A 14,067-nucleotide genomic window follows, 5' to 3' on the forward strand; every position below is an offset into this window, starting at 1 on the left:
TACAACTGTTAAGAAAGGGCAGTGTGTGTGATGCCTCGGACTCACCCGGCACAAGAAACTCTTTTTAGAACAACACGCTTCCAAACATCCGTAAATATTGTGAACAATAGCTGTCATCTGTGCACTCGGAGCGGTTTCTGTTGTTGCCCACCTTTTATATACCTGTCTCACCTGCTTTCACATCAGTCTTTGCTCGTAATAGTGGGTGTATTGCAGCAACATTGCTCTTGGTTCCCATTTGAGTTTCTCCTTTGATCTCACTTGCCTAAAAACGGTCCTCCATTGCAGGATTTTACCATTACCATGGTTAAATAACGGCACAGTTTTACAACCATAAGAATTGAAATAGCTACGATATCTATGGTGTCCTGATTACTGCATTGTTCCCCTGTAAAAAGGAGTATGGCGAGACGTGTGTGTGTGTGTGTGTGTTGGTTTGTTTTGTGTTTATGAGAGTCCTGCCGCTCACCTGAAGCGTCGAGAGCAAGAGGCGTAAAAATGTCAGAGGGAACAAACATTCCAGCATTAAATCTGCCAAAAAAGTGCCTTAAATCGGCATTGTGGGAGCATGTTTGATATATGAAATGAGCAGGGAGTAATTGGATTCATCACACATTTTACCCACCACTGCGTGAACAAAGCTTTGAATTTGAATTGAAGGCTATGCCATCACTGTTTGAGTGAGCGTTAATGATTATCTTAGATCTTCATGGGCAGGGTTCACCTCTGCCATCAGTATGGTGTGTGTGCGTGTGTGTGTGTGTGTGTGTGTGTGTGAATGGATGAATGTGCAGCGCTTTGAGTGGTCTCTAGACTAGAAAGGCTGTGCTATTTACCATTTATTTGCATCAGTCTCGATACCGTGTACTCTGCGTGCACCGGACCGTGACCCCTTTACCGCCACCGTTCTGCACCAATATACGAACCGTAATCAAGTCATCATCCACACTGTCGCATATTAATCGACATTGCTTACAGGGGATGCACATGCATCATTTATACTGTTGCAGACCATAAACACAGGACAGAAAGCAGCAACACCACAAATCTCCAATTAGGCAATAGGCCTTTTATAACGAGGACATTTTCACATATCACAGCATGCCAGGGTCCTATTGTGCATGCTGGCTCATTGCTTATTGGGACACGTGAATAAAACAGAGCCATTGTTAATGTTATAAGCAACACCTGTCCATATTGTCTGCTGTGTGTTGCAAATTTCAATTCTGATAAAGTTGTTTGTTTTTTAAATTACACTCCAAGACCACAATAGCGGTCTGAATATCATCAAACACCTAGAGAGCATAATGGCAAAGATATTTTGTTTACATAGTTAACACGGAATATTTTTTTGTTCTTTTTTCAAACTGGGCACCAGAGAAAAGTCAACTGGAAACAGTGGCAGTAAGTCACATCTGACACTATGTGAAAGTAGCTTCATGCTATCTATATTGCCCTGTTGACAGCTCCACATTGTAGCTGCTCGAGCTAATGTTAGCGTCACACACTGACAGGGAGAGCTGCCTCACAGCCCCAAATCCTGGAAGATTCAGACCTTTAAATAAGACGCTCAACTGGGAGATTCGGACTACCGTTCCTTATCTGAGAGATGCACTTCTCAACCAAAGCCTGACTGAGAGTGACGCGATGCTGTCAGCACTCCGTTGGTCAGTTTTGAGCAGAAGATAAATCTAAAGCCAGGGGTGTCAAACTCATCTTCACTCTGGGCCACATCAGCATCACGGTCGCCCACAAAGGGCCGGTTGTAAATGTAAGACTGTGTAAATGTAGCTGCTCCTAACATATTGGTAAATAACTGTCTCTGCATTTGATTATTGTTTATTCAAGTGTAAAAATATTGTACATGCAGTTATATGAATGTAAAAATATATTTAAGCACATTTCTGTTATTATAACTTAAATCCTTTTAATTTAGGGTTAAGAAATCCACATTACTCAATCAAAGATCAAACTACGAGAAAAGTTATTACAATAACTTTGTTCAAAGCTTAAAATCCGTTCAAGGGTGCGTTTGCACAATCCCACGTGAAGTATTTCATGTGTTGTAAAGACACGTTTAAAGTAGTCTCAATGTGCTCACAGTACATTTCCATTTCAAGTGTACAGTAACCAGCCAAAGAGCTGCTTCTGTGACTGTGTTTAAGTATCTCATAATTATGACTTTCTATCTCATAATTATGACTTTCTATCTCATAATTTCGACGATGGGAATATTTGTATTTCTTTTTTTCTTTTTATCTGGGCCACATAAAATGACGTGGTGGGCCGGATCAACCGTTTGACAACCCTGCCTTAAGCGGATCAAGAGCAGGTGCAAAATGTCCGCTCGGATGTTTTTTAGAGGCGCCAGGACTCTGAATGATCCCCCTCTGGGAATGGAAGCATTGTGAGAACAGCTCAACACGGAGCAGCTGGCTGCTCTCCACCAGATTTTGGTAGAGACATTCACACCTGTCCAAATCAACTTGGCATGCTGTAAACAGTCCAGAGTTGTATTCAACCACCCTACATCAGGTCTAAGATCCCCCAAATACAGTGTACTAGCTCTTTTTGTAGTTTTTAATACGTAGTCAGCAAAGTTGCAGCACAGTGGTCTTAAACTTACATGAAGAAATCAAGATGCTTTTAGAGCGGCATCTTTCTGCCTCTCTCCACACCATTTTCAATCGTCATGTCTTTAGCTCCCTGAAGAGAAGACTGGAGACAATAATAAGCCCCTAAAACAAGCTAGAAGTGAAGATAAGTTCATGCTGATTTCGTGAACGTCAAATACTTCAGTAAACTTCTCTTATTTGCTGTAGATTATTTGAAACCAGATAATAAGTACCATGACTTTGTGTGACTTTATGTTAAGTCGCCCAATTATTTTCTGTCCCTTCACATTGTTGGTCTGTGTACAAGCAGGGCAGCATCTCCTACATGGTTCAAATGATGTGCATGTAAAGGCTCTCCAATTAAGCTGAGAGTCGCCACTTTAACCTCAGTCATAGTGTTGGTAGGAGCGCTGCCCGCTGGAGTCCAAAGCACATCCTGCCGTGGTTACGCACTGAATTTGGATGCAGACAAATCATAAGATCAATTGTCAAATCATTTTTGACAGACTATTGACTCAAGAGACACACGATCGTAATGTGAAACAGTCGTATTGAACATCGGGGGATTGGGTGGATGATAAAGACCTGATTGCTAGACGCAATAAATAGTTTGGTTTATTTAGAGTACATTAATTTGCATTATACAAAAATACCAGCCTGGTCTCATTCCTCGAGTGTCAAAGATGCAATTTCACACCTCTCAGTAATGATGCACAAAGCCTCCTCTAGCATCTGTATGAGACAAACAAGCAGGACTTTTAGGAGATCGGAGTGTTTTATGCGTCCACACCGAAGCACGTGTGTTTGGTTGAATTCACGTTAGCCACATGTTCACTGCGACCGTTGTGGAGCGTCATAGTTTGACACGCTGGGCTACACAGTGTGTTAGAAAATGATGGCAAAATCTCCATCCTGCTTTAAGAAAGACTTATTGTCCTCGTCTGAGACAACGGTGGTTTATGAGAGAAGAGGGAGAGAGAACCCCACAGTTATAAATCCTCAGCCTTAACCGTTTTCAAATAGAAGTACCGGTACTCCTTAATTCATGGCTGATTCATGTGCCCAATATATTTTGCCCAATATTTTGCCGAAGACACAGCCTGGATAGTTTGTCTGACTTGTTGTCGGTGATATATACTGGCCTCCACAGATCATCCTCCACCTCTAATACACAGACAAACCATTTCTGTTATTTAGGACGTGATTTAGGCCATTGTCTTGGATAGGTTTCTTTTCTGGGCCAACTCAGGAAAATAACAAACCTGTTATTTCTACTTTATTCATGGTCCATGAGTGCGGAACATCCCCTTTAAATCCAACCCAATTTGACTCGAACAGAAACGCACAGTGTGGATTATGCATGTAATTCTTTGGCTGTTCACAGGAAGAGAGAAAATAACTGCTCTCTGTCATAGATCTTCCTCTATTTAGTCATAAAGTGTCTTCATATATTACATTTTACCCACTGGATAGGGTAGGCTAAGCAAAATTGAAAACATAAAAAAAGCATACCGTCATAGAGTCCGGGAGAAAAAAACAAACGTTTCACTTCATCACACCGACGCTCCCTGGCCGCTGGCTCCAGTCGGACCTCATTTCACGTCTCAAAAGTCTAGAGAGAGAGAGAACCACGGAGATTTGAATTGTATGCATTTCACAAGTAGGGAGAGAAAGGGGGAGAGCTGAGCCCAGTCTGTATTTGCGTGTGTGTGTGTGTGTGTGTGTGTGTGTGTGTGTGTGTGTGTGTGTGTGTGTGTGTGTGTGTGTGTTAGAGGGGCATACAGTCCAGAGTCCAGTCACGGCCTCGCCGGTCAGTTCAGGTCGATCACCGCACTCAGCCCTTTGCCTCTCTCGCTTAGCTTCCTCTTTGTTTCATTTGGCTTTTGTTCGAGGAAGAAAAAGAGGCGAGAGAGATTAAAGATGAGGTGAAAAGCACACGAGTTTATGATTGAAGTCTTCAGGATAAAGAAGAAATAGCAGAGAGAGAGATGTGTGTATGCGTAGAGGTATATGTGGGCTTTCAGCTGTGATTTGTGAGCAGAGCGCCGGGCGTTTCATCTGAATTCCAGGTTCTCTGGAGAGGACGTTGATCAGAATGAAATGTGAAGCGCGGCGATGGAGAGGATGAACGAGAGGCGGAGGGGGGGTGGCAAAGAAAGAGGAAGGAGGAGGAGGGGGGTGCAGAAGATGACTCTTATTATTAATGTTTTCAATTTGCCAGTCATGCTTCAGAAGTAGGAGATTAAAAAAAAAAAAAAAAACGTTCTTCCTTGTGTCTCTCTATTTCCCCCTGCTCTAATAATGGAAGTTATCCCTCAGCGTTTTCAATCCAGCACGCTCCACTTGACTTTTAATGGTACCACATTTTTTATTCGACTTTTTAAAAATCATTGGTACATGCTCGGATAGCGAGGTTCATCTTGTCATGATGTGAATGTGGCCCTGAGAGGATTGCAGAAGCGTCTCGGTGCATTGGAACAATGGTCCGGGGAACAATACGTCTCTCTGGTCCTTTGTTGCTTGCTATCCACACTGCTCCGCTTTTCACAGATCAAATGTGTGCCCCTCTGTACATTTCCTCAACATTCGGCAGACTGTGACAAAAGATTGGGCATGCGGATTCATTTCCAGGCTTTGGGGTTTAAGAGACTCCAGTGTGGGATGAAGTATTTTCGAGAGACGGACTGTTGAGCAGGGAGACCTGTTTTTCAAAATTTAATCGACAGAAGAAATGACAACACAGAGCACCGCCCCACCTGAGAAGAAGAAAGAAAAACTTCTTCCGTCAATATATTAAAGTGTCTTATTGGCATTCCAAGCTCATAACAAAATGAATCATGGAGCGAGAGTGAAGCGGACTTTTGGGTCTCATTGAAGAGGATGCAGTCATTGTTTTTCTCTCTGCATGATTGGGCCTGCTAATAAAAATCAAAGTTATTTTCAGGTTCATATCTCAGATGTCCACCTGCTGCTTTTTGATCACCTGACACCCAGCATGAGGCTTATCCCAAGATTCTCCCCTCCTGCCCACTCCCTTTCTCCTCCTTCCCTCCCGACCTCCTCCCCTCCCCCTTCCACTGCAGACATTTCCACACTGCATGAGTGTGTCTCATTGGTTTTTAATGTCAAGGAAGGATCCATTATCCTGTGCTGGGAAGGAGAGCTTGACCTATATTAAGGAGAGACCCTGTTGACCGGACCGCATCTTTTTTTCCCCCATCTGTCCATCACAATTGGTAATGCATTCACATTATGTAATAAACAACAGTGCACATGAGAAAGTATTTACTTATTTGAAAGTAATACCCCTCCTTTGTCACAGTCAGTGAGAACGGATCCGTTAGAATAGATGACGTGTATTCTTGATAAAAAAGAAAGTAGAAAAACATCTAAAGCACAATCCACCTCTCAACTCTACATTTGTGTGCCCATTATGTTACACTCCATATGGCAACTCCATTCATATTATTCCCCATGAAGTTCCAACTATGTCCTCATATCTGTTATTAATGATGTAAATAAGGATTACGGCTGAGTATAGTTCAATGGTACATTTCAGTAGGTAGGAGAAAGAGACAGACAGAGAGAGACAGACAGAGAGAGAGAGAGACAGACAGAGAGACAGAGAGACAGAGAGACAGAGAGACAGACAGACAGACAGAGAGAGAGAGAGAGAGAGAGAGAGAGAGAGAGACAGACAGACAGACAGACAGACAGACAGACAGACAGACAGACAGACAGACAGACAGACAGACAGAGACTGACTGACTGAATTTTTCTGTGAGTACCGGTAATTGATAACCTACTCAGAATTCAGTCGTGGATCACATTTGCTGAGCATCCACTAGGAAATCACATTCTACAGAGGACAGTCTGATTCTAATAATATTAGTGTAGCCCGATCTTGACATGCAACCGTACAGAAATACCAAGGTTAACCAAGCGCCAACCTCCGATGCTGAGTAAATAAAGTGAAGAGTGCCAAAAACTGCATTTCCTCAAATAGACCCTTGAGGTTGGCTCCAAAAGCAGGTCAATCCCCGAGACCCCCGTGTTAAAGAGGCTTTACTGCCGGAATAAACATGTTAGCAGCCGGGTACAAAAATGGTTTTGGTCCCTAAAGCTAATATCCCTTTATGTCACAGCTGCACGGGGGGTGAATTATTGTATGACTCTCCCATTTAAATTATATTAATGCTTACAGGTCGGCATAATTCAGGGCGTGGTCGCTGAGTCAATGTTGGGTGCCATCTCAGGTCGCTCTCCGCTCGCTGTCTCATCTGCTGCGTCACCTCGGCTCCACCGACGATCCACCTCTTTGACCATTTGTGGATTAGCTGGGAGTTGTTCCAATTCAAATGTTGATTTACAATTGTCATCATTATGAAAAAAGCTTGGCACTATTTGCCACAGCCCTATTAATATCCATCCCCCACCATACCATCTCTGCTGGCTTCCACTCTGCAATGTATCTCCTCACCTTATGATGGCTAAATGCTACACAGGACACACAAGATGCCCTCTTGTGTTGTCTAAGTGACTGACTCCCTTCATCGTATATTTATTGTGATCAGATGTGCAGGTTAAAACATAATGATGGGGAGCATTATTTACTCCTTTCTGTTACCATCGTAGCTCTCTACAGCCTGAATAGTCTGCGGACTGGAGACACATTAACATATAACACACGCATATACATATGCCATATAAGACCCAGTGACCCGAAGAGACCCAGGAAGAGGGCTGATAGATACAGTATACGTTCAACTGCAGGCCCCGTTTACATCGGTAAACTCCTTCTATGGTTAATTGAATCTGTACAAGACTACGTACTCTCATAACGTTAAAGCCAATAGAAGCATTCGTGTTGATTCGATTCTATCTTATCAAACTGGCACTAAACGTAGCAACTGTACGACCCCAGTCTCAGCAGTAAGTTTCAGTACGATTCAGAATTGATTTTAAGACTGAACTGATTGTTTTTAAAGCACAGAAAGGTCCTGCCCCTAGCTATGTGGCTCCTGGTGAGCTGGAACGCAGCCTTAGATCCTCATGGAAGGCTCTTTTGGTTGTTCCAGGTTCAAGACTGCTTATAGAGCTTTTATAGAGTTTATAGATACTGTTAGTGCACCTGTACCTGAACAAACTGCCTGAGGAAATAAAGACAGTGAAATCAGTTTCATCTTTTAAATCCCTTCTAAAAAGACACTTTCATCAACAGGCTCTTGTGTGAATCGCTCCCTCTGGACGTTTACGTTTTGATCTGTTCTTAATTATATCTGGTGGATCTTTGCTGTGATTGGTTGCATCTATTTACCTCATATATTACCTTTTATTTCTATTTTTTATTGTTGCTGCTTTTGGGTAATATTGTATCTAAAGCATTTTGTAAACATTGTTTTATTAAGTGCTACACAAACACAGATAGTTATTATTAGTAGTATTGGTATTATCAAGTGCTGTGAGACATCAGTCAGCAGTAACAATGATCCATGAAACACAACCTCCTATCAAAGTCGCATTCACTGCAGCACAGGCCATTTGGCGGAATAAGTGGATTAGATATGAACTGCATGGTTAGTGAGCGCACTGAATCAGGCCCAATCAGTCCAGAACATTGGGCATGAAGTGACCCGCTTCAACAGGACTCGCGTCGGGCGGGTCCGCGTGTGCATTTGAGTTTGAGTGTGTACATGTGTGTGTCCCCTGTGCATGAGTCCATGCATATCAACTCAGAAGAATTCTCCTTGACCATCGTCGCTCTAACCAGTCAAGGACAGCGCGTCCAAATGCAAATATGCACGCGCACACACACAAACACACACACACACTCACACACACTCACAACACTAAAGTACAGATTCAATTTGACTTGCATTTCTCTGCCAGTGCTTCGTCAAACTGCTCAACCTAGAAAGTCGCAGCTTCCTTTTCCGCCTCATCACCGTTTAGCCCACTTTTGTTTCGAGAACTCGTGCAGAAAGAACAGCTGGAGTTCGTAGAGCTAAACTGCCCAAGTGTGCTGCAATACATTCTCCCACTGAATATGCACTTTCCACATCAGCATTCTGTTGTTGGTCTGTGCGTTGGTGCGTATGCACATGTTTATTTGTCTGTGCAACATATTAGATCAGCCACACATTGTTACCGATGCAGGCATTTTCAGTAACTATGTATTTACTGTACAGTATGAATGTACTCATTAGTTTCAGCACACCACTATCATTACCGCCAAGTATTTCACTGAAAACCTATGTTGCGTTGGGAATTGGCAAAAGGTAAAGTCAGTGAGTACAGATGAAGACATGGAAGGACTCATGTTAATACACAGGAGACTGCAGCGCACCTCACAAGTTATGACAATGAATGCACAAAATCACTTTCATGTTTAAGCCGCACTGTAGTCGGTTGGTTTTCTCCAGGTTCAACCATATGTTCCACATGTTTTGGACTTTCTCCTTGACGACATTTTTGTCTTCCTCTTGACTTTTCTCAGCCTTTAAAAACAAAATGTATTTTCTGAAGCGTCGTCAGAATCAGAAATGAACTGTTGTATAGCCTAAGCCTCTATCAGCAGTTTTATTGAGATTCCTTTTAGCAAAATGCTCTGATTGAATTTGAGTTCCCTCTGGTAAACAGTGTGTATGTCTAGGGCTTTTAATGTGAAAGGTAAGAATGGAAGTTTGAAAATGTCCATTCCACACAAAATGTTGGTTTGATGCCTTTATTCGCTGTGCTCGGTAAAATCGACCTCTTTACGAAATTCTAAATGAATTTAAATGCTTTTTAACCACATTCTACATTCGCTTGCAATGTGACAATACTGGTGATAACAGTTTGAAAACATATCTCCTATTGGTGGGTATAAGAGCCTGTGAAAATGGAGATACAAGGTGCTGTACTACTTATAGAATACTGCGATAGTGCCTGCAGTGGTCAGAACTATGAAAGTGCTCCATAAGTTTCCCCTCCTGTTTCACCCAGTGCTTTCGTCTTCTCTGTCCATCTCCTTCCAGCTGCAGTCGTTCCTGCAGGTCAACGTGTTCCAGGTGCGGGTGGACGAGTGTCCTAGCTCAGAGTGTGCCGGGGCCGGCGGCTGCACCAACGTTTTGAACGTGCGGGACACACCCACGGTCGTGGATTGCGGGACCATGAGTCTTGTCTCGGTGACGGTGGAGTCCACGGCCGTGTGCTCCTGTCCAGGGAGAGAGCTGTCCCATCAGCCCTGCACTGCATATCCCAGAAACCCCTGCTTCAACGGCGGCGTGTGTGTTGACACTCAGCATGGCTACAGGTGAGTGGGAAGTGAACGCCAATCATAAAACACAGCCTGAGGGGCAAAGTTTAGCAGCGAGCTGTCGCTTTAATAACATGCAACAAATGACTCTTGTTGTTCCAGTTATTATGATGGTTACCAATTTTCAAAATGTTGATAGCTGCCCTGAGGTAGCAGAGCCTAGAAATAAGTGGAAATAAAAACAGTTATAGGTTCATTTCTAATCCTCCTGAACAGACAATAACCCAGGGCAATAATGCTGTTTAGTTTCCCCAGTCAATTACAGGAGAGTAAACATGGAGCTTAGATATGGCTGAAGCAGAAATGACTAAGAACAGAAAAAATATGAATAAATGAATACAATGATGCAATATTCTGAAACTGTTTACATGTAAATGCGTTGGTATTGCTGTGCTGGTGCTTTAGCTGTGGTTGGATTTTTGAGAGTTCATGCTGACACATATGCATTACTTTTGTTTCACAAATATATATATATATATATATATATATATATATATGTTGGGATCTAAAGGAGCGTGTTTGGGTTATCAGCATTTAAGAAACTGAATTCTTGACATCAATAGAATTATTGATGTATGTAACAATTATTAATGATTATTAATATAAACGGGGCACCACCCTGCGCACAGGGACCAATAACCAAACGATAAAAACTAAGTCTCATAATTAGTAGTCACTCATAATGTCAATAGTCTGCGTATGACTATACATTCAGTGACAGTGAAGGGTTTTAAGTTCGAGCACAGGCTACTACATACAGTCTTATCAAATACATATGCACAAGTAATCACAGACGACTGCTCCTGAAAGTATAACAGAGTTTATTGAATCAAAATAATAAATGATCAAATCAATTAATATTGCAACCAACAAACGTTATCATACAATTTTATATGCCTAAACTAAAGAATGAATAAAATGGATGAGGGTGTATGTCTGTGTGTGTATGTGTGTGTGTGTGGGTCTGTGGGTGAACAGGAAGGAGTCTTACAGCTACGCTAAAGACTACAAAGATGGCGGCGTCGAGTGACGCTGGCCAAAGGGGAGGGGCCTTAAGAACTACAGCTAGAAACTACAAAGATGGCGGAGTCGAGGGACCCGGACAAAATGGCAGAATGGGGCTGCTGTACGTAATTCACGTTTGCCTGGGCAGCACGTGATGTGAGGCGCTCGTTTGAACGAGGTTCCCCAGGGGTAGAATTAGGAGCTGTGTGTGTGTGTGTGTTTCGTGAAAGGAGGAAAGAGAAAAAAGGAGCGAGAACTCGAAGTGAATCACGCTTCGGCGTGCGATGTGGTAGGGAGCCTGATTGCTGGCTCTATCATGCATAAATATACCGCTGTCGTCTTGGAACTGCCGGTAACTTATGCCGTGATAAGCCACGCACCTCAGCTCACTCACCGAGTCGAGTTAATGAAAAGAGAACTTCCACCCGGAGTGGAAGACAATGAATGAAAAGAAATCAAATAAATCCCAAGCAAACAGTCATAGTTGATACACAAATACAGCGGAGCTTCTCTGCTCCGTAATGATTGCGTAATACCTCAATATCACGCGACAGTCTTAAACACACAAAACCACGGGAATATCAACATATAAATGAATGGCCTGAATTAAACTTACGTTAATTTAAGCTAAGCTATGCCCAAATGCCAAGAATCTTACTTGTAGATGCTTCGTTGCAACGTGGAAGTGTTTGTGGCAAAATGGTCCGTCTTCCTCGTCGGGAAGGGGGACAAGGGGGGGGGGGGGGGCTGCTTGCAGCGCGGCTTTGCAGCGGCGCTGTTTCGGTCTGTCGTGGCGCAGCTCGCTCTGGAGCAAACGCAGACGTGATCTGTCCTCGCTGCAGGGAGGACAGTTTAACTTCGGCTGAGACGACGTGGTCCGTAGGTCTCCCGGTAATCATCGGTCAGGAGAGGAGCGAGGCTTCGTCGGCTCCTCTGTGCCGGTTTGTGCACAAAATAAAAAGAAGCAGAAAGCACTGAACGAATGCTGATGCAGATTCGTTATCGCGGGCTGTTTCGTCCAGCGAAATGGCTCGTGACCTGTCAGGGTTTGATGAGGGTTCGAGGGGCTCCCTCGTGGGGGGAAAGCTGGTTCTTCTGTGGCCTGGACGGGGGTGTCCGAGCGAAGAGAGCGGTGTGTGCTCCCTGTCTCAACCGAGGTCGAAGGGGGAAAGCAAGGAGGTGTGATCTGCAGGCACTTTTGTAGAACAGGGGTTGAACCACAGGGGTCCTGGGGTCTCTTGGCCTTCGGCCAATGAGATTGCCGCGGTTACCATGGTTATTTGGGGGGGGGGGAAATTCACACCCTAGTGTGAAATCCCTTTGCTCTTATCAACTACAAATCAGGATGAGACCTTTGCTTGAAAAAGTTAAGGCCTGATTGTCTTTGTCCACAGCACATGTTGAAGCCATTTATCAGACCCCAACATATATATATATATATATATATATATATATATATATATATATATATATATATATATATATATATATATATATATTTACAGTCAGGGCCATAAGTATTTGGACTGTGACACAATTTTTAAAATGTGGCTCTTTACACGACTCCAAATGGATTTGAAACTAATCAGTCAGTGTGTGGTTGAAAAATCACATTAACCGTTTAGGAATTACGGCCATTTGTACACAGTCCCCCACATTTTCAGAGGCTCAAAAGTAATTGGACAATTGTCTGGTTTCATGACCAGGTGTGGTCGGCTCTGTCACTATTTCATGACAAATTATGCCGACAATAGGATTCAAAATGTTAAATTAGCATTTGGTAGCTGGTCCATGGTGCTCTCACCATGCGGACCAAAAAGGTGTCGATGCAAGTGAAGGAGGCCATTGTTCGGCTGAAAACACTTAACAAACCTATCAGTCAGACAGCAGAAACATTAGGATTGGCCAAATAAACAGTTTGGTACATTCATAAAAATAAGGACTTCACCTGCAAGCTCACCAACACCAAAAGGCCCAGAAGACCACGGAAGACATATAAAGTGGTTGGTTGCAGAATTCTTACCTTGGTGAAGAAAACCCCTTCATAACATCTACTGAAGTCAAGAACACTCTGGAGGAGGTAGGCCCGTCATTGTTAAAGTCTACGATCAAGAGATCAAGAGACGCCTTCATGAATCTAAATACAGAGGGTTTACAACAAGGTGCAAACCACTGGTGACATTGAAGAACAGGAAGGCCCGATTAGACTTTGGAAACCAAGATGAACTAGTACCAGAATGATGGGAAGAGAAAAGTGTGGAGAAGGAAAGGAACGGCTCATGATCCGAAGCATTCCTCATCATCTGTCTAACATGGTGGAGGCAGTATGTCTGGCTGCTAATGGAACTGGGTCTCTGGTGTTCATTGGTGATGGCACAGCTGATAGAAGCAGCAGGATGAGTTCTGAGGTGTTTAGTGCTAAACTATCTGCTCAGATTCACCCGAATGCTGCAAAACTGATTGTACGGCGCTTCACAGTGCAGATGGATTATGACCTAAAACGTACTGTAAAAACAAGCCAAGAGCTTCTCAAGGCAAAGGAATGGAATATTCTTCAACGCCCAAGTCAGTCACCTGATCGCAACCCAAGTGAGCATGTTTTTCACTTTCTGAAGATAACACTGAAGCAGAAAGACCCACAAACAGCAGCAGCTGAAGGAGGCTGCAGTAAAAGGTCCGTCAAAGCATCTCCAGGGGAAATAACTCACCGTTTTTAGTGATGTCAATGGGAGCCAGACTTCAGGCAGTCATTGACTGCAAAGGATTTTCCTCCAAGTATTAAAAATAATGATTCTATTCACAATTATGTTAGGTAGTCCAATTACTTTTGAGCCTCTGAAAATGTGGGGGACTGTGTAAAAATGGTCATAATTCCTGAACGGTTCATGTGATTTCTTTGTTATATCCATTGAATTAAAGCTGAAAGTCTGCACTTCAACCACATAGTGACTGCTTAGTTTCAAATCCATTTGGAGTCGTGTAAAGAGGCCAAATTAGAAAAATTGTGTCACAGTCCAAATACGTGTGGCCCTGACTGTATATATATATGCAATAGTGTTTATTTTGTCCATGAGGCCGCTGTTCATTTCCCATGTAAAAGAGAAGTCAACGTTGATTTATTGTTCACGTAAATTGCATAATTCAGTATCA

The 14,067-nt window shown here is 43.0% G+C and overlaps 1 protein-coding gene across 1 annotated transcript in view; it reads left to right on the forward strand.

Annotated features, from left to right (window-relative positions):
- Positions 1-14,067, forward strand: part of LOC306791227 (neural-cadherin) — a gene marked incomplete at both ends in the record, with an annotated part of 282,576 nt that overhangs the window by 173,805 nt on the left and 94,704 nt on the right. Inside the window, one exon of the mRNA XM_079287854.1 lies at positions 9,632-9,909. Within this exon, the coding sequence (XP_079143980.1) occupies positions 9,632-9,909 (278 nt within the window). The remainder of the gene's footprint in view (positions 1-9,631; positions 9,910-14,067) is intronic.

The sequence above is a fragment of the Melanostigma gelatinosum genome (genome assembly GCF_949748355.1).
Source record: "Melanostigma gelatinosum genome assembly, chromosome: 2".
In the NCBI taxonomy this organism is placed as follows: Eukaryota; Metazoa; Chordata; class Actinopteri; order Perciformes; family Zoarcidae; genus Melanostigma; species Melanostigma gelatinosum.